Source organism: Amaranthus tricolor, chromosome 13, assembly GCF_026212465.1.
Source record: "Amaranthus tricolor cultivar Red isolate AtriRed21 chromosome 13, ASM2621246v1, whole genome shotgun sequence".
Classification (NCBI taxonomy): domain Eukaryota; kingdom Viridiplantae; phylum Streptophyta; class Magnoliopsida; order Caryophyllales; family Amaranthaceae; genus Amaranthus; species Amaranthus tricolor.
In genome coordinates, this window is record NC_080059.1 from 15,109,524 (window position 1) to 15,130,315 (window position 20,792).

Genomic DNA, 20,792 nt, shown 5'->3' on the forward strand with positions numbered 1-20,792 from the left:
ACTCCCCTTGAAGTTTGTATTTTAATTAGATCTTGGTAATAAAATTTTCTATTCACCAATAAAAAGGGAAAATTGCTTTTAAAAGGTCAACCTTTAGCTCGTCTGCAAATAAAGAACTAACCTCACGTTTATTCTACAAAGGTCCAACCTTTTGCTCCTATTTGAAATGAACAAGCTACCAGGTTATAGCTACCTAGAGTAACATGTTACTCTATCTCATTTAATTGGAAAGTCACATGTCATGTTATAATTGAGTGCCATAATTTTATTTTAAAACTAAAAATACAAAAAAGGACTCTTTTTTTCCCTCCTCTTTCCCTCTCTTTAGTGGCAAATACGTATATATTAGTTACTTAGATTACTAAATAATTATTTACAATTGAATAGTAAAATCTTCACCAAACACCATCTTCTTTGATTTCTTTTTTTTTTTATCTAATGAGGGTTGATTTTGATTTGGTAGCAATTTCAATGATTCAAAAAAAATCTTGTAAGCAATTTTTTTCCAAATTCAATAACATTCTTTTTGATACTCCTTTTTTTCTTATTCCAAGTTACATTTGTTAAACTTTACTGTAATACATGGATTTTTATTATGAGCCTAAGTTAGATTTGTTATTTTTGATGTATGAGAATTAGGGTTGGATTTGGAAATGATTTGTTAATTCTTGCCAGTTCGTTGCTAATTGTTGTTGTGTTATATGAGTTGTTATAGTTGTAGTAAATGTCGATTAGTATTCTTCTCATTGCCATTGCCAATCAATAACAATAGTTAATTAATTTTTTTAAATATTATTTTTAAGATTTTTACAAAGGCGATATGAACAGTTATTAAACATATCTGATTATCTAATTACGAGAAATATTCAAGTTTATTAATTTCTATTTCAATAAAATTAAAAAAATTTACTAACAAAATATAAACTTTGTGTCTTTGTAAGTTTGCTAATAACAATTTTGTTTGTTTGTTCACAAATGAGAGGGACGAAAACCAGAGCATAGTTTATGCATTGACAACACCACATGTCTTCCTAACTTCACCTTGATTACCAGTAAGTACCCCAAGTTTAATCATCTTCGACATAGATGCACTAAAATCTTGAGCAAAAGTTGATCTCTTAGTTTTAATTTGCTGGTAGATGTAGCTCTTAGTCTCAGCATTAGTCAAAAGAGCAGCATCAGAATGGAATAGCCCTTTATTTTGGCTTACCATAACGTAGTAATTTTCATCAAAAACTCTTGGTGTAATCCTATCCAATGGAACAACTGATTGGGTGTCATTTGGATTTGGCGTGCATTTAGTCTTTAAGAATGCAGCATAACTAGGAGACAATGAAGGATCTGTGTCGCCTCGTCCCGAGAAATTGTATAGTCGGCTCTGAAAGACGAAGCAGTGACCTTGTCCAATGGTGTGAGAACCTACAAAATCGCAATGAAAATTTTATAGTGGCTGACTTTCAAATATAATAAGAATGTTGTAGTGAAATTGAAACTTACCTAATAAGACTACCAAATCTTTTGTAGTTAGGCCCAATGATGCGAAGTTTTCTTTAAGACTTGAGAAGTTGAAAAATGGAGATGGTAAAAGAGTATCTGCATCTGAAGCCAATGAGATTTTTCCATCCTTTCTACCAAGAGGAACTTCCCAAAAAGGTCCATTTATCTGTAACATGTAATTAAATAACGATAATGCATGTTAATTAAGAAGACATATTCATATACCATCATGCATGAAATGTTTTTTACCGTTCGGATGGCATCTCGAGATGATAAAGCTAATATATCAGCACAAGAAACAACACCAGGACATTGTTTTTCTAGAGCGGACTTGATTGCATTAATGACTTCGTACCCCCTAAGTGTCACGTTGGGAAGAGCTGTCTTCTCCGTTTGGTTGTTGGACTCTGTTGGATCTATTAATACAGAAGCGTCACACCCCTATAAAATTACAACATTTTAAATTTAGAGTAAGTCAAAAATGTCTTGAATACTTAAACCTAAACATGATATAGGAATATAATATTTTATTCGGTAAATTTGCAGTTTTTTTGTTTTTAATATTGTTTTGTAATTATGAAAATTACACGAGAAAACTTGAAATAATATAGGTAGTTAAAGTTGTTTGGGAAAACTTTTAAGTAATACACTAGCATCGAATAAATTATAATGTTAGTAAATGATAAAGAAAGTATTATAGTAGAGGGAATAATAATAGATATACCCTAACAAAACAGTCATGAAAGACCATTCTAAGCAAACCGGGAGCAAAGCCGGGAACATTAGAAATATATTGCTCAGTAATCCTTTTAGCAATGTCCTCGACACCAGGACACGAGTACTTATAATAATCTAAAGACAATTCTTCAGCGTTCGCCATGGCAGATATCATGGCAAGCAACAAAAAGAATGAGAATAACTTTTGAAATATCTTAGTTGTCATTGTAAAAGTTCTTGTAATTTTTTGTTTTTTGTTTGAGTAAATAGAAATGTAATGTAATGGAAGTGTTGTAATTTGTGAGTAGAATGTTTGTGGTTTTATAGTTGAACTCTGGTCTGACTGGATAATGAAGTCAATAATTAATTGATTTCAATAGAAGGCATGCTGGTCAAGGATTATTGAATGAAGTTTGACATTATTAGCTAAATGGTTGATTGTTTTTCCAGTTTGACATTATTGTATGAATATGTAAATGATGACTTGAATCATTCTTATTTGTGGGAAATACCATGTAATCTTTCTAAGTCAATAAAAAGGAAAACTATATTTTGGAATCATCTTATCAAGTTGATCGTTCTTTTTTGAATTTTGTGTTATATTTTATTTATTGTTTCTCCAAAAACTCTTTCTATTTATGTCATAAATTTTGAACATAATTAACCTTGTTTATCCTCATTTTAATATTTTTTTAATGTTAATGGTCACATATGTATTCTACCAACTTTATTTTAACATTTTTATATTACTTATGACCTCTACCCGTTTTTCACAAACTTTATTAAAATACTTTTTGAATAGTATTTGGGGTCGTTATATTATTTCACTAAGTTTATTATAATACTTTTTAATGCTTATGGTCTTCACTTTTTCCATTGAATTTATTATTCAATAAAATTGTATACTTATTATTAAAAAGATTCTTTTAATTCACATGAACATTCCTTGTATGAATAACTTTAAGTAAGAGAGGAGTATTGAATTAGATTAACTTTCTATATGAATACACGAAATATCTTTGTTCAATCATTACTATTAACTTTTTATCAATAAATAAAAATGATTTCATATTCTATATATACTTGCTAAACATATGTCATTGAATATTTTTAATTTATATGAATCTTCCTTAAAAATTATGCAAACAAATATTTGTTAATTTTTAATGAAACATTTCTCGATTTAACCGTTTGTGTAGCGATATTTATGAACGATGCATTTAGTATATTAATTCTTTTTATTATTAGTATTATTGTTTTCTTTTTATTTTGTACTTGGTTCTACTTATTTATCTTATTCATAGGCATTTAATTTCTTTCCCGTGTAGATACGTCTCTTTATCTTTCTCGAGCCGGGGGGCTCATTTGGCCGCGCTCTCGGGTATGAGTTTCGCTTAAGTCTAATTTTAGCAATAAATTAGACGATAAACCTTTTGACGCTAAACTTTAATTCGGATTTTAAACTTTTATTCGGTTTTTAAATTTAGACATAAGCGACAAATTAGACGACAAGTTTAGCGACAAAAACTTCATAGCTAAACCTTTTGTCTCATTTTGTTCATTTTCGTGGGTGTTTTTTTTTGGAATCTTTTATTATGTGCATCTACATGTGGATTAGAAGGTTCGAGGTTCGACCCTTACTGGGCGTAGATATCAATTGAGAGGTTTCTTGACTGCGCGCATCTCTCTTTACTCCCCTCTTGTGGGAACATGTATGATTTGTCCGCATCTTTCAGGAAAAAGAAAATCTTCACCCTGACCTAGCCTTATGCGAGATATTAGGAATGTCATTTACCTTTTTTATGTATAGTTTTTGAGTATTATTTACAAAAATAATTGAATATTTTTTATTATTGTTAAATAATAATAGTAATAATTATTATTGTTATGGTAATATTTATTCTATTATTAATTTATTTAATAAGTAACATCACATTACTAAAATATCCTTTGACCTTCATTAGTTGACCTTGACTTTCGGTCAAGGGGCTTTTCTAGTAATCCCCAACCTCCTTCCTTGGCCCATGGGCTAATAACTTCCCAAAAACCCTAACTTCCCTTATGAAACTAACCATTACTCCTCACCATCATGATTCCTTTCCACCATTATAAATAGAGACAACCAGCAGTAAGGAAGGATCATCAGATAAGAAGCCTTTATCTAATTCTTTCAACCCTCCTCACTAGTCCACAAAAAATACAAAGCAACTTCCATCCTCACACTCACATTTCTGCATTCTTCATCTCATCATTCATTCATTAATCTTGGATCTCCGTTCTAACTTGAGCGTCGGAGGGGTTTTCCGAGAGATCACCCCCCGGGCAAGGCTAACGTGTTGTGTTACAGGAATTCAGGTCTGTTTCGTTCCGCGAATTACTGCTCCCGACAACGCTTCCACCTCCAGTATTACGAGTGTCTTACACTTCCTCGTTTCACAACCAAAACAATTACTATTATTTTTTAATATTAATAAAAAATTGATATTCAATTATTTTTTTGAAACCTCGAAATAGACTAGCGACAAATTAGGCAACATGTATTTGCTTTTGTTAAGGCTAGCGATAATTTTGGTGACAAAATATTTTCTTAGCAAAAAAAACTACCAACAAAGCGCTTTGTCGTTAAACACAATTTTTGCTTTGTCGCAAAATGGTTTTATTATTGTAGTGATTTTTCAGTCAGTTGTTATAATACACATACTAGTAGAAATTAAAAACATTAATAATATTAAACTTAAAAATATTATATTGGATCTAGGAAAATTACATACAATAATTCAATGTTTTCATGATTTTTCTAAAACAATTCCATCTTTTTATTAACCATGAATAATTCCAACTTTAGAAGGATTTTGCCTAGAGTAAACTCGAATAAATAAATGACCTGCTATAGTAGGTAATTTACCAAAAAAGAAGTCTGAAAATTAATTTAAAATTAAAGAATTTTTAAATTTACATTAAATATTGTGAAAAATAAAAAAATCAGAAAAAAACACTTTTTTACATTATTTTGACATTTTTTTAATTTATCTTTTTTTACAAAAATATAAAACTTGTTATTGCAAGTCATCCAATTATAGGGTTTACTCTAGGAAAATACTCCCTAAAGTTGAGAATATTCATAGTTAATCAATAAGTTGGAATTATTATAGGAAAATAAAAAAAATTGGATTATTCTAGGTGATTTTACCTTGCATCTATTAGTATAGTTTTAATCGTATAATTAGCATAGTATTAGTAGTCTTATTAGTATACTATGTTTCTTTTAATTAGTATTAGTTTTAGTATATTGTTATTATTATTATTATTTTAGTTTTTACCAAGCACCCGACAAAATAAATTGAGTTAGTGCAAAGATTGTTTTTGCACTAGGATTAATTTCGTATTTTTGCACAAGTCAAAGAGAATATATACTGGTAGATTATTTGGGAGCTCTACAAACCCTAAATGCTAGGAAATTCCTTCCTATATTTTAGTGCCAGTTGTTACGTAGTACATTTTTCCAACAATATTTTACTTAGCTTAGACCTTAAAGTCAATTTTCTACTGATATGATCTTCCCTTATTAGAGGTAAAGTAGGTCATTGAATACATGGAAGCTCTTGTCGCCCAAAATGAGTAAGCTAATTACTTTTTTTTGAAAAGTAGCTTTTGCTCCGTTCATTTTAGTGTGCATCAAAACGTAGCATCATTATTCCATTACATCCATGCATCATACGTTAGATGCTTGATGAAATTTTAGAATATTTCCTAAATGTAATACCTAGATTGGTATAAGGTTTGGCTTGTTGTCACTGTTATGGGAACTAATCCGTCTACAATGGTGCTAGCATATTCTCCCTTCAGGAAACCTTTGAGTCTTGGAACGTGTCTTGGGGACAACTCTCCTTTTGGAAACAAGCTCTTTTGAAATAACCGTGTCTTAAAAATGTTCCAATTAATAGGGGTTATTCTCTTTTGAAGTGATTCTTTTGGGAGGTATTATTATTGGAATTATTTTGTCAAGGAGCTTTCCTTTAGGAGGAATTGACCTCCCAAACTATTATTTTTGCAGTAATCTCCATTAAAAATTTTTCTAATGTGAACAATTCCACCTAATAAAAAGCATTTATCATAAGGTAATCTTGTGAGAACTTATTTTTGGGAATTGGGAGTTATCTTCAAGGTGAACAATCCCTCTAAAATACCTAACCTAGATGCCTTCTCTGGAAGGCTCATCCCTCAGGATGAAATCTTCTTATAGGAAATCACTAGAAAAGTCGTTGCCAAAACATTATGTTATTGGCAAAACAAATTATTGTTGTTAAAAATTTATTTTTCACTTACAATAATAATTTACTTGGTGCATTACATGATAACATATTTTTTTACAGTGACTCTATTGTTAGGAAAAAATTTAGCTAATAATTGATATTGCTAGTGTTGGACCTCTTGAGTTTTGATGATGACTACACTTTAGCAAATATGTGTTTAGAGATTGTGCAGGTCGATATCCGATTATGATTATGATTATGATCGTTGATAGTACCTATGCCTTAGCTTATGGAAACGTACATGTCAAAAGGTTTCAATTGATGTTAGGAGAAGTATATCGCTTGGGATGTAAAATGGAGACAGCAGATCTACTGTTCCCAAGTTGGATGTTCTAGCTAAACTGAAGTCTGGAGACAGCACACTGTTCCTGAGCTGAAGGTTGACTACGTTGACTAAAAATTCTGGTTATCATATTTTAATTATTATTTTTTAGTTAATGTATTTTAAATTAAATTGTTGCAGTAAAAATTTAATTTAAGTTAATTGGCAAATCGTTTTTGTTAAAGAAAATGTATTCACGATTTATTTGTTAAGATCCTTTATTTTAGGATCTATTTTTAATAAATCTTGGATTTGTTAAAAATAGAATTAACTAACTTTGAATTGGTCTTAGCAAATCTTTTCAGCCGGTCTTTATTCCTAAAAATTAGCAAACAATCATTCCCACTAAGATTAACCGTTTTCTAAATATAGCATGAAGTTCCAGCCATTAATTTGGGGAACAGGAATTACTACTGAAGAAACTGCTACTTTAGGGAACAGCGGTTATTAAAGGAACAGCGGTTATTGTTTATGTACACGTGTGATTTGACTTAATCAAATCTTATGGAAATAACCGTGTGTTTGCTTAATCCACATTACTCCCATGATCTTTTGATAGTGGGATGATGGATTGGATTATTCCACTTTCTTAGGAATATTATTTTCTATAAATTGCAAGATAATTCCGGTTTTTAAAGTGAAGAGAAGTAATCCAACGTTTTGTGCTTAAGTATTTTTCATACGTTTTTGTTGGATTTTACAAGAAATATTTTGTTCTCAAAATTGCCAATTAATTTAGAATATTTTCTTGATGCAACTCTTTGATTTATTTTAGAGAATTTCTATCCTTTTTGTAAGGGTTTTTGAGAGTTTATGTAATTAGACTCGGGTGAGTCTAAGGGGGAAATTAGATAGCTTTGAGTGAAGCTAGAGAGGATTAGCTTGAAGAGAAGCTAAGGTTGTTGCTTGGAGTAAAGCAATTAGAGAGAAGAGGAGTCGGCCTAGGTGTTACGCTTCGAGTGAAGCAAGGTGTTTATTGTGATTGTAACTAATTGCCTTAAACATAGTGGAGTTTTTGAAAATCCCAAGTGGTCGTGGTTTTTCCTTTTGTTTAGGCCCAAAAGGTTTCCACGTAAAATCGTGTGTCTCTCTTATTATTTTGCTCTTAGTTTAAGCTTTATTTATTTTAAATAATTCCGCAAAAACAGGGCACAATCGCTTAAACTTGCAACAACAACAATTCACCCCCCCTCTTGTTGCTGTTCCCGTTCCTAATTGAATCAACAATTGGTATCAGAGCCCTGTTCCCAGAAGATCAGGAAACCCTGAGGGCAGATTCTGGTGTTCCCTAAAAATGTCAATTATGAACGAACGAATGGAAGAAGGGTATTCAACTCAAAGACCGCCAATGTTCGATGGAAAATTCTATACATACTGGAAGAATAGGATGGAGATCTTCATCAAAGCGGAAAATTATCAAGTTTGGAGAGTCATAGAAATCGGAGATTTTGAGGTAACCACTACTAACTCCAACAATGAAATTGTTCCCAAACCTATAACCGAATATGAAAAAGAAGATTTTCAGAAAATGGAATTAAATGCTCTTGCTATAAAATTACTTCATTGTGGTCTTGGACCAAACGAGCATAATAGAATTATGGGGTGCAAATCCGCTAAGCAAATTTGGGACCTGCTTGCTGTTACCCATGAGGGAACAAGTGAAGTCAAACGGTCCAAAATTGATTTGTTAATGTCTAAATACGAGAGATTTGTTATGGAGCCAAGAGAAAGTATCCAAGAGATGTTCACTAGGTTCACCAACATAACAAACGAGCTTGTCTCTCTTGGAAGAATAATTCCCACTGATGAACAAGTAAGGAAGATCCTAAGGAGCCTTCCTCAAGATGAGCGCTGGAGGGCCAAGGTTACTGCTATACAAGAGTCCAAAGATTTTACTAAGTTCAATCTAGAGGAGCTGGCTGGTTCCCTAATGACGCATGAATTGCATTTGGGAACAGCAGACAGTTCCAGGAACAAGGGACTGGCTCTGGCAGCGGGGGAACAGGACGAATCAGAATGTGATGAGGAAGAGGCTGCTTTATTGGTACGAAAATTCAAGAAGTTCTTCAGAAACAGCAGGTATGCAAATCAAAGAAACAACAAAGAAAGAAGAACAAAAAATCTTGAATGCCACAAATGTGGAAGTACCGAACACTTCATCAAGGATTGCCCAACATGGAAGAATGAAAAGGGCAAGGGAAAGACAAGAGATTCAAGAAGACCGTTGAACAAAGAGAATTTTAACAAGACTGACTTTCGTAGGGCCATGATTGCTGCATGGGGAGAAACTGAAAGTGAGAATGAAACTATTGTTCCCGAAGAAGAGGAGACAGCTAACCTATGTCTCATGGCTACGCATAAAGGCAAGGAGAAGCAGGTAAATATTTCTAATTCATTTTCTGACCATTCATTTAATCTAAGTAAAAATGAATTAAAAGAGTTGTTAAAAGAGACACAAGCTAAACTTGAAAATTGCAATGATAAGTGTCTCAAGTTAGAAAAGGAACTTAAGGTAAGCAAAGACCATGTCTCATACATAAACACCTTTAGACATGATGTCCAAAACAGATTTTTCGGTTTGTTGGACCAAAATATAATCCTAAAGGAAAATATGGAGAGACTTAAGAAGAAAAATGTTATTCTTAACATTGAGCTATCGCAATACAAATTATTAGGCTTAAACGAGGAATTGATAGATGCATCTACTAAAGATTTATACAATGATTTTCAATATTTAAAACTGAATTCGGAATCCAACCGTAACAACAATAATAATCTTGAATTAAATTTAAGAGAAAAAGGGAAAATCAAAATAACTCCCAAATGGATTCTAGATGCTAAAAGTAAGAAATCACAAGGCCTAAATTATTTTAAGAATAACAAAAGTAAGAAAGCTTACGTTGATCTTCCTAGAGACAGGTACTGTACCTTCTGTGGTAAAGCTGGCCATCTGAAGGAACAGTGCACCAAAAGGGAACAGTATACTGTCTCCAACAGAAACTATGTCGATAACATTCAGATTGATAAATATGATTCATGTAAGATCGACAAGGAACCCAAGAAAGTCTGGGTTCCTATAATTAACAATTAATTATCTTACAGGTCCAAGTGAGGGGGAACAGCTCATGGTATCTCGACAGTGGGTGTTCCAAGCATATGACGGGTGACAAATCTAAATTTCTCTCACTTGAAGCCTATGATGGGGGAACAGTAATCTTCGGTGACAATATGAAGGGTGAGATAATCGCCAAAGGAAAGGTTGGAAGGTCATGTTCCCACGCCATTGATAATGTATTTTTAGTCGAGAATTTGAAACACAACTTACTCAGCATTTCTCAATTTTGTGATAAGGTTAACTCTGTAAACTTTACTTCTGAAAAGTGCATTATTTCTAGGAACGACACAGGAGACATCATTCTTGAGGGAATCAGAAAAGGGAACACTTATGTAGTGGACCTGGACACTGTTCCCAGAAACAGTCTAACGTGTCTAAGTGTTATAGAAGACGACCCACTTCTTTGGCATAAGCGTCTAGGTCATGCTAGTTATTCATTGATTAATACATTAAGATCTAAAGACCTAGTTAGAGGACTACCATCTATAAAATTCCTTAAGGATGAAATATGTGATCCTTGTGCCAAAGGAAAACAAGTAAGGTCATCTTTTAAACCAAAGAATGTTGTGACCACCTCAAATACGCTTGAATTATTACACATGGATTTGTGTGGACCTATGAGAATACAAAGCCGTAGTGGCAAGAGATATGTGTTTGTTATTGTTGATGATTATAGTAGATTTACATGGACTTTATTTTTAGTTAGTAAAGATGAAGCCTTTAATGAGTTTGTCTCTTTCGCTAACAAAATACAAAAATCTACCAATAATCAAATTGTTCACATAAGGTCAGATCATGGTAAAGAATTTGAAAATTCAAGCTTTATGAGTTATTGCAATGAACATGGAATAAGTCACAATTTTTCCGCCCCTAGAACACCACAACAAAATGGTGTTGTAGAAAGGAAAAATAGAACTTTAGAAGAAATGGCTAGAACTATGTTAATTGCTAGTGGCTTACCTAGAAATTTTTGGGCCGAGGCTGTTAATACTGCATGTTATATTTTAAATAGAGTATTGATAAGACCAATCACTTCTAAGACACCCTATGAACTGTTTAAAGGTGTTAAACCAAATATTGCCTATTTTCGTGTGTTTGGATGCAAATGTTTTGTACATGTTAATGGAAAACGGAATATAGGTAAATTTGATGAAAGAAGTGATGAAGCAGTATTTCTTGGCTACTCATCTCAAAGTAAGGCATATAGAGTCTATAACAAAAGAACAATGAGTGTGGAAGAATCCGTTCACATAATTTTCGATGAAACTAACTTTTTGTCAAGTGAACAGGATATAAATTATTTTAAGATAGGTCTTGCAAATCTAGAAGAAGATGATGAAGAATTGAAAGTGCATGATCAAGAAACAGCTGGTGAACAGCCGGTTCCAGCAGAAGCAGAAAGTACTGATCAAGTTCAGGAACTGCCAGAACATCAGGAACAGCAGACTGTTCCCAATCCAGCTGTTCCCACAGATGAGCAGAACAACCCAGTAGCTGAACAGAATGTTAATCAAGCTAATGAACCAGAACATGCTACTGTTCCCACAAGAGATTTTATGCCAAAACCTTGGAGATATCAAAAATACCATCCTCTTGATTTGATTGTAAGTGACTTAAATAAAGGAACACAAACTAGATCTCAAATGAGAAACTTTTGTGCACATTTTGCGTTCCTATCATCACTTGAACCCAAAAATCACGAAGAAGCTCTAAAGGATTCCGAATGGGTTGTAGCCATGCAAGATGAATTGAACGAATTTGAAAGGAACAAGGTATGGCATTTAGAACCCAAACCGAAACACAAGAAGGTAATTGGTTTGAAATGGGTATTTCGGAACAAACTAGATGAGCATGGAATAATTGTAAGAAACAAAGCAAGGCTCGTGGTCAAAGGGTACAATCAACAAGAAGGTATTGATTATACTGAGACATTTGCTCCAGTAGCAAGGTTAGAAGCTATTAGAATTTTAATTTCTTTTGCTGCATTTATGAACTTTAAATTATATCAAATGGATGTGAAATGTGCTTTCTTGAATGGTTTTCTTGATGAAGAAGTTTTTGTTGAACAACCACCTGGCTTTGAGAATACCTCGTGTCTTCATCATGTCTATAAGCTTGATAAAGCTCTTTATGGGTTGAAACAAGCTCCTAGGCAATGGTATGAAAGACTATCAAAATTTTTGATTCAAAATGACTTTATTAGAGGTAAAATTGATAAAACCTTATTCTTTAAGAATAAAGGTTCCAATATATTAGTTGTTCAAATATATGTTGATGATATTATTTTTGGTGCCACAAATGAATTGCTATGTAAAGAATTTGCTAACCTTATGAGCACTGAATTTGAAATGAGCATGATGGGAGAATTAAATTTCTTTCTTGGTTTGCAAATTAAACAAACTGCTAATGGTATCTTTATTCATCAACAAAAATATATAAAAGAACTTCTTAAGAAATATGGCATGAATAACGCTAAAACCTACCATACACCCATGGCTACTAATGTAAGATTAGATGAAGATACAAATGGAACAAATATTGACCAAACTATATATAGAGGCATGATTGGATCTTTATTATATCTAACTGCTAGTAGACCCGATATTTCATTTAGTGTTGGTTTATGTGCAAGATTTCAATCTAACCCTAAAGAATCACATCTAACTGCAGTGAAACGTATTTTGAGATATCTAAAGGGAACAGATGATTTATCATTATTTTATCCTAAAAGTGATGTCTTTGACTTGAAAGGCTTTAGTGATGCAGATTATGCAGGAGATCTTGTTAATAGAAAAAGCACGTCAGGTATGGTACAATTTCTTGGCTCATGTTTAGTTTCGTGGAGTTCTAAGAAACAAAACACTGTTGCATTATCAACTGCTGAAGCTGAGTACGTAGCAGCAGCAGCTTGCTGTTCCCAAATGATATGGATAAAGCAGCAGCTAAGAGACTTTGGTATTAAGTATGCATGTGTTCCTATTTATTGCGATAATACCAGTGCCATATGCATATCCAAAGATCCAGTGCATCACTCACGAGTAAAGCACATCCATATTAGGCATCATTTTCTTAAGGATAATGTTGAAAATAAAAATATCATTGTTAAGCATGTAAACACTAACGAGCAAATAGCAGATATCATGACCAAACCGTTCCAAGGGAACAGCATGAGAAAATGAGATTGGAACTTGGCATGATCAAGCTGCATTAAAGGAAGTATCATATATGATTCCTAGAGACAAAATGAAAATTGAAAATGATCAATCAACCACAATAATCTTGATTGAAAAATCAATTATCGAAAGGATCAGGTACGCATTTTTTAAAAGGTATATACTTTGGATGTTCTCATGATTGCATGATTATTTTGATCTGACGGTAGCAGCACAATATTACCATTTTTCTTTTTAAATTAAAAAGACAAACAAAAACAACAATTTTTTTCCAGCAGTTCTTTTAAGTAGGAGTTGAATCTCAACATACTCCATTTTCACAATTCAAAATCAATTGTCTTGATTTGATAACTGCCTCAACACGTCACTTCATCCAATACAATTACTACCTCTCGTCCCATCTTTCATTTCATCTTCACTAACCTTTCACGTTCACTCAACCCTAAACCGTCATTCCTTCCACTTCCCTTTCACTCCGTCATTTTCCTTTGCTTTTCTCTCTAAAAACTTCAATGAAAACCAAGAATATGAAACCAAAAATGAAGCAACCTGTCCCTCTTCGAGTTATCTACCCACCTTCTCTCACTCACAAACCTAAGTCTTCATCAAAGGAACCAGAGGACACCCCTATGTCTCCGCAAACAAGTGGTAAAAGAACAAGAGAATCCAAGAAACCTTCAACCCACTCTACCAAGAAAATGAAGGTAACGCATTACTCAAATGCTGAAGAACTTTCTAAAGAAATGTCTGTAGGATTTGGTCTAGACAAAGAATGGTACGAATCTACAATCTTTCCTAAATTCCATGAAATTTTACAAACTCAAAAATGGGAATCACTTATGAGCGTATATTGCTGCAACCCCATTTACCCTGACATTATGCATGAGTTTATTTCTAATTTTGCTGTTCATGATGGAGTTTGTTCTAGTTCAATCAAAGATATTGATATTGAATTTGATAGTCTGACTTTAGGAGAGTGGTTAGGTGTTCCTGCTACTGGTTTTGATGTTTATCATGTTGGGTCTAAGATTGCGTTTTCTGGAAGAGATGAAAAAGATGTTTGGAGATGCTTGGGGGTTAGGCAAAAAAGGGGGAAAGTAAGTCACAATGTCCTGTCTCCTTTACATAAGTTGCTGTACAACATTGCTAGAAGGTTTATCCTGCCACGAAACTCAAAACGTAGTGAGGTAAGTCTTCGAGATGCAACCCTGATATACTGTATGGTGAACAACATAAAGATTAATTTTCCTTCCTTGATGATTTCTCATTTAAATGATTGTATAGCCAAACGTTGTATGGTTGGCTATGGTGGTTTGTTGTCATGGATTTTCTCAAAGTTTGGTATTCCACTGGGTGATTATAATTTTCCTATGGGTCCCAGCAATATGATAGGTGCAAAATGTTTGAGTAATTTGCGCCTTAAATTAAATGAGGAAGGGATTCTTGAAAATATTGTGGAACAGATTGAGATTGATTCTGATAATGAGGAACAGGAGGAAGAGGGGAAGGAAAAGGAGGAACAGGAGGAAGAGGAAGAGAAGGAAGAGAAGGAACAGGAGAAAAAGGAAGAAGAGGAGAAGGAGGAACAGGAGAAAGAAGGGGATGGAGTTAAGGAACAGGAGGTTGTTCCTTCTGAGGAAGAAGACCAGGGGTTGGAATCTAAGGTTTCTCTTGAAGAAGACTCTAGGACTGAACCCAATAGTTTTCCCTCATCAAAGCCAACCACTCCACCAACTCATCATTTTCAATCACCACTACCTTCACCAACACCAAGATCACCATCACCATCATTTCACAAACACAGCTTTGATCAGGCAACCATTCCTACTGCTCCCTTATATTCCATTCTTCTCAAGCTTGATGATTTGCAGGATCGCTTCTTCAAATTTCAAGATGAGATCCGTGTTTCCCTAGCCTCTTTAGCTGACCAGATGACTCAGATGGAGGCTCGTCTTGGCGCTAAATTGGATACAGTTGAGGTGGAAACGGAATATGTTGATGAAGATGCTCCTGCTTCATAGTTTCCCTTTTATTATTTTCATTGCTGCTGTCTCTGTCTTTAAACAATTTCTTTCTTTTGGTACCAGCTGGGGTACACCTCTTAAACATTGTTAACTTTGTTAAACCTTTTTACATATGCTACTAACTGTTCGGTTTGATTAGTCATTGCTTATCATGCTTGCATTTATTGTTATTGCTTTTTAATTTGTGCATCCTTATTCTCTCTTTGACTATAACTATATGTTTAGTGCTGTGGTTTGATTGCTTATCTTCTTTTTGAATGATGTCAAAAGGGGGAATATTTGGCACAAACTTAAATAATGCTTGAGTATGTTTGAGATCTAGTTAAATCTATTATGTTGGACTTATGGATTAAGGTGCTGGTTTGTTTTTCTGATGTTTGTGTGTTGCTAATTTTGTTAGTTGTTGGAAGTTACTGATTTGTTAGTTGTTGGAAGTTACTGACTTCTTGTTTTGTTATTTCAAGTTAAGTTATGCTGATTTCTTTTAATTCTGATTATGGATGATTATATAATTTTCTTCATTGTTTGATTTTATGCTGAAATAATTTAAGTTGTTGTTTTGATTATTTTTAGAGTAACATGTATCATGATATTTGGTTAAGAAGAGTTGTTTTGATCTCTAACATACTCTTCAACATTGGTTTACTCTATTTTGTTTTTAAGTTTGTTTGAAAAGTTTGTCATCATCAAAAAGGGGGAATTTGTTGGACCTCTTGAGTTTTGATGATGACTACACTTTAGCAAATATGTGTTTAGAGATTGTGCAGGTCGATATCCGATTATGATTATGATTATGATTATGATCGTTGATAGTACCTATGCCTTAGCTTATGGAAACGTACATGTCAAAAGGTTTCAATTGATGTTAGGAGAAGTATATCGCTTGGGATGTAAAATGGAGACAGCAGATCTACTGTTCCCAAGTTGGATGTTCTAGCTAAACTGAAGTCTGGAGACAGCACACTGTTCCTGAGCTGAAGGTTGACTACGTTGACTAAAAATTCTGGTTATCATATTTTAATTATTATTTTTTAGTTAATGTATTTTAAATTAAATTGTTGCAGTAAAAATTTAATTTAAGTTAATTGGCAAATCGTTTTTGTTAAAGAAAATGTATTCACGATTTATTTGTTAAGATCCTTTATTTTAGGATCTATTTTTAATAAATCTTGGATTTGTTAAAAATAGAATTAACTAACTTTGAATTGGTCTTAGCAAATCTTTTCAGCCGGTCTTTATTCCTAAAAATTAGCAAACAATCATTCCCACTAAGATTAACCGTTTTCTAAATATAGCATGAAGTTCCAGCCATTAATTTGGGGAACAGGAATTACTACTGAAGAAACTGCTACTTTAGGGAACAGCGGTTATTAAAGGAACAGCGGTTATTGTTTATGTACACGTGTGATTTGACTTAATCAAATCTTATGGAAATAACCGTGTGTTTGCTTAATCCACATTACTCCCATGATCTTTTGATAGTGGGATGATGGATTGGATTATTCCACTTTCTTAGGAATATTATTTTCTATAAATTGCAAGATAATTCCGGTTTTTAAAGTGAAGAGAAGTAATCCAACGTTTTGTGCTTAAGTATTTTTCATACGTTTTTGTTGGATTTTACAAGAAATATTTTGTTCTCAAAATTGCCAATTAATTTAGAATATTTTCTTGATGCAACTCTTTGATTTATTTTAGAGAATTTCTATCCTTTTTGTAAGGGTTTTTGAGAGTTTATGTAATTAGACTCGGGTGAGTCTAAGGGGGAAATTAGATAGCTTTGAGTGAAGCTAGAGAGGATTAGCTTGAAGAGAAGCTAAGGTTGTTGCTTGGAGTAAAGCAATTAGAGAGAAGAGGAGTCGGCCTAGGTGTTACGCTTCGAGTGAAGCAAGGTGTTTATTGTGATTGTAACTAATTGCCTTAAACATAGTGGAGTTTTTGAAAATCCCAAGTGGTCGTGGTTTTTCCTTTTGTTTAGGCCCAAAAGGTTTCCACGTAAAATCGTGTGTCTCTCTTATTATTTTGCTCTTAGTTTAAGCTTTATTTATTTTAAATAATTCCGCAAAAACAGGGCACAATCGCTTAAACTTGCAACAACAACAATTCACCCCCCCTCTTGTTGCTGTTCCCGTTCCTAATTGAATCAACAGCTAGTTTTTGCAATGACTATTTAGTTGCAAACTACTTGCATCATTTTTCTCAACAAACTCAAATTCCTTTGGTAACAAACTAAAATCATTGCAAAATAATATGATTATAATAATTATAAAAACACGACATTACTTTATAAACTTCATATAGAACAAACAATATAAAAATTACTACAAATTAATATATATCTAAAATTATTATTATATTTATATCTTGAATTTTTAATTACAGAGAAATACACACACACACACACACACACACACACACATACACACACACACACACATACACACACACACACACACACACACATATATATATATATATATATATATATATATATATATATATATATATATATATATATATATATATATATATATATATATATATATATATATATATATATATATATATATATATATATATATATATATAATTAATAAATTAAAAGCATTATGGGTTAGACCTTTGTTGAGGGTAATAATAAGAATTGACAATTTAAGTATTCAAATATTTATTCTTTTAAGCTTTAAAACGGGCATCATATAGATTGATTTAAAACGTGTAGTTGGTTTTTTAAGTAGGAAGAAATGGGTTGCGCTTTTTTGGTTGCGTAGGAATATCAGTCTTAATTATAGGAGATTTCCCGCAATAATTTTGTCTTTTTGTAGTTTCACATTTATCTTTTTGTGCTTCATAGGCTTCATGGGCTCAACCATACTTAGTTCGTGAGAAATGATTTCTGAATCAATCTCAAGCGTGTATGCGGCTGAGTAAAAATAAAGCTCAACATTTTCACTCAACAATCGGATCATGTTGAACCTTAATCTTGGGAGTTAAATTCTTCAGTTGTTTTGGGTCCAAGGCCCCAATTTTAATTGGGCCTTATATTTAGTCAACGCGTAGTCCATGTTTTATTCAAAGCCCAATTTTTGGTTATATAGCAGTCTATTTCATCAATATCAGATCGAAAGCATATTCAGTCAGTTTCGATATCAGTACGGAGCCAACGACTATAAATACTCACAAAATTTCCTAATGAAGTAAGTTTTTCTCCCAAATTCTCTCTAAGTAATTCCATTGTCATATTTGATATATTCAACCTCGTTTTGACTTAAGCATCGGAGGGGCTTTCCCGGGTGTCTCCTTCAGGTTAGTAACCTTTGTTCGTTTTGTAGGTTCATTCGAAGATCTTCAACCACATTTGACCATAACTAAGCTCATAAATCGCATGACCAGTGTGGGGGGAGGGAAGCGTAGAAAGTTAAGAACTTTCGACATCAAACGATCCTAGTTCGCCTTCGACCTCCAGCTAAAAGAATTCTACCTCTTCCTCTACCAGTTTTAGCACGCTTTGGTGGATGAATGGGATGTTGAACAACTTGTTTAGGTTTAGGCTCACATTATTTGGAGTTGATGCACTCGTTTGTTGAGATTGTAGTAACTCAACTTGTCGTTCTTCAATCATTTGGATCTCTTCAAACACTGTTAATTAAAACATAAATAATACACATATTAGTAATATATCTCAGATGTTGGACACAATTTTGAAAAAATGTTACAATAGAAACACAATTATTTAGTTCTTAAATTCTTTTGAATTAAATCAACAAATTACAAACAAATGTGATATTAATATATGTTAAGTCAAGAATTAACCTCCAACAAGGTCCTTTCTCCTTCCAAAAATTGGTCCAATATCTTTCTAAACCCTCTAAAGAGAAGTAATGAACTTGGAAGTTGCGAGGAAAAGAATAAGAGCGTAGAACCCTATGATTGGGGGAGCCGGCTTCCTATGCATGGATGGTCGAGGTTTTGTACTTGTTTTTGTGCTGGGATAAACCCTTAGCGAAGCCAACAAGTTCACGTGAATCCAGATATTACAACAAGTTCATGTGTAGAATTTTCTAGTGTAGAGGATCATTATAGTCATGTTTAAGGGAATGAATCAATATCTTAAACAACTTACATCTAAAAATATCAAAATTAAGGGGAATTCCTTTTAGTGAGGGTTAAGCAAGAGAGTATTATTCTCTAGTAATACGTCCTAAAATGCTTTTGGGGGTTACGTCATAGTGAGGTTTATTCTAAAAAGTGATTTTCATAAAGAGATTCCATCTATGGAGGAAAATCTTCTAGAAAAGGTATCTAAGTAAGGTACTTTTTAGAGGAAAATTTCTCCTAAAAGATTACTGCCAAACATGATAAGTTGCCACAAGGTTACCTTATGAAAAATGCTTTTTACAGGGAATTATTGGCATAAAAAAACTTTAAAATGGAGATTGCAAAGAAAGAATAGTTTGAGGAAAGTAATTCCTCCCAAAGGTTAACTCTCTGATAGAATACTTCCCAGAGGGATAACTCCTAGAAGAATTCATTCCAAATAGAATGACTCCCATATTGAAACACTTTTAAGACGAGGTTATATTAGAAGAGGTTGTTTCCATAAGGAGAGTTATTCCAAAGAGACGTTACAAGACTCAAAGGTCTCCTGGAGGGAGAATATGCTAGCACCATTTTAAAGGGATTAGTTTCTATAACAACGACAACAAGCCATACCTTGGACCAATCGAGGTGTTTACATTTAGAAAATATTTCAACATTTCATCAAGCACCTAGCATTTGATGCATACATGTAATGGATCAATAATGCTACGTTTTCATGCGCACTATAATGAACGAACTGAAAGTTACTTTTCTGACAAAAGGAATTAGCTTACTCATTTTTTGCAACGAGACCTTCCATGCATTCAATGACCTACTTTGCCTCCAATGACAGAACGCCATATCAGTAGAAAATTGACTTTAAGATATGAGCTAAGAAAAATGTTGCTGGGAAAACTGTACTACGTAACAATTGGCACCAACATATAGGAAGGAATTTCCTACCAGTTAAGGTTTATGCAGCATCCAAATAATCTAACATTATATATTCTTCAACTTGTCTCATTCATAAGGTATATTGCGTTTATCGACACAACTAAATTGTGATAATTCAGTCTCAATCATTTGGTCGTATAACATTTACCTCTTCGTGCATTCAGTCTTGCATCAAGAAAAATAAGGCCTCATGCTACAAAACAACCCTGATTACTACCATTTCTAGTTAACGTTTACTGGCCTCATAATCGAAGAAGGTCTCTAGAGGTAACTCTTTAACTACATCATGTAGTTGTAGTGTTTTAGAAGCGGTCTTACCGAAGAAAGAATAAATATACTAAACTAACCATTCTATATACTAAAGCAAAGACCATTTAATGACCTGTGTCGGCCTTTGGTAAAAACATTTCCTGCTCAAATTAGCTTCTCACATACACTTTTTTATAACTTTATTGTAGCTTTCAAGACAAGATTAATATACATTAATGCATGCTATTGATATAAGTTTGACTATTAATTTTTTCTATTTAAGATTAATAAGATTTATATCTTTATATGCATTGGAATATGTAACAACCCGACTTACCGTTGGCTGAG

At 33.2% G+C, this 20,792-nt stretch overlaps 1 protein-coding gene across 1 annotated transcript; it reads right to left on the bottom strand.

The window, feature by feature from the left end:
* Positions 1 to 797: 797 nt before the first annotated feature.
* On the bottom strand, positions 798 to 2,503 carry LOC130798155 (peroxidase 27-like). The gene is made up of 4 exons (XM_057661038.1): positions 2,222 to 2,503; positions 1,747 to 1,938; positions 1,498 to 1,663; positions 798 to 1,419 (listed from the first exon to the last, which is right to left on the bottom strand). Exons 1-4 carry the CDS (start codon positions 2,438 to 2,440, stop codon positions 1,004 to 1,006), a joined length of 993 nt encoding a protein of 330 aa, XP_057517021.1. The 5' UTR covers positions 2,441 to 2,503; the 3' UTR covers positions 798 to 1,003.
* Between the last annotated feature and the right edge of the window lie 18,289 nt (positions 2,504 to 20,792).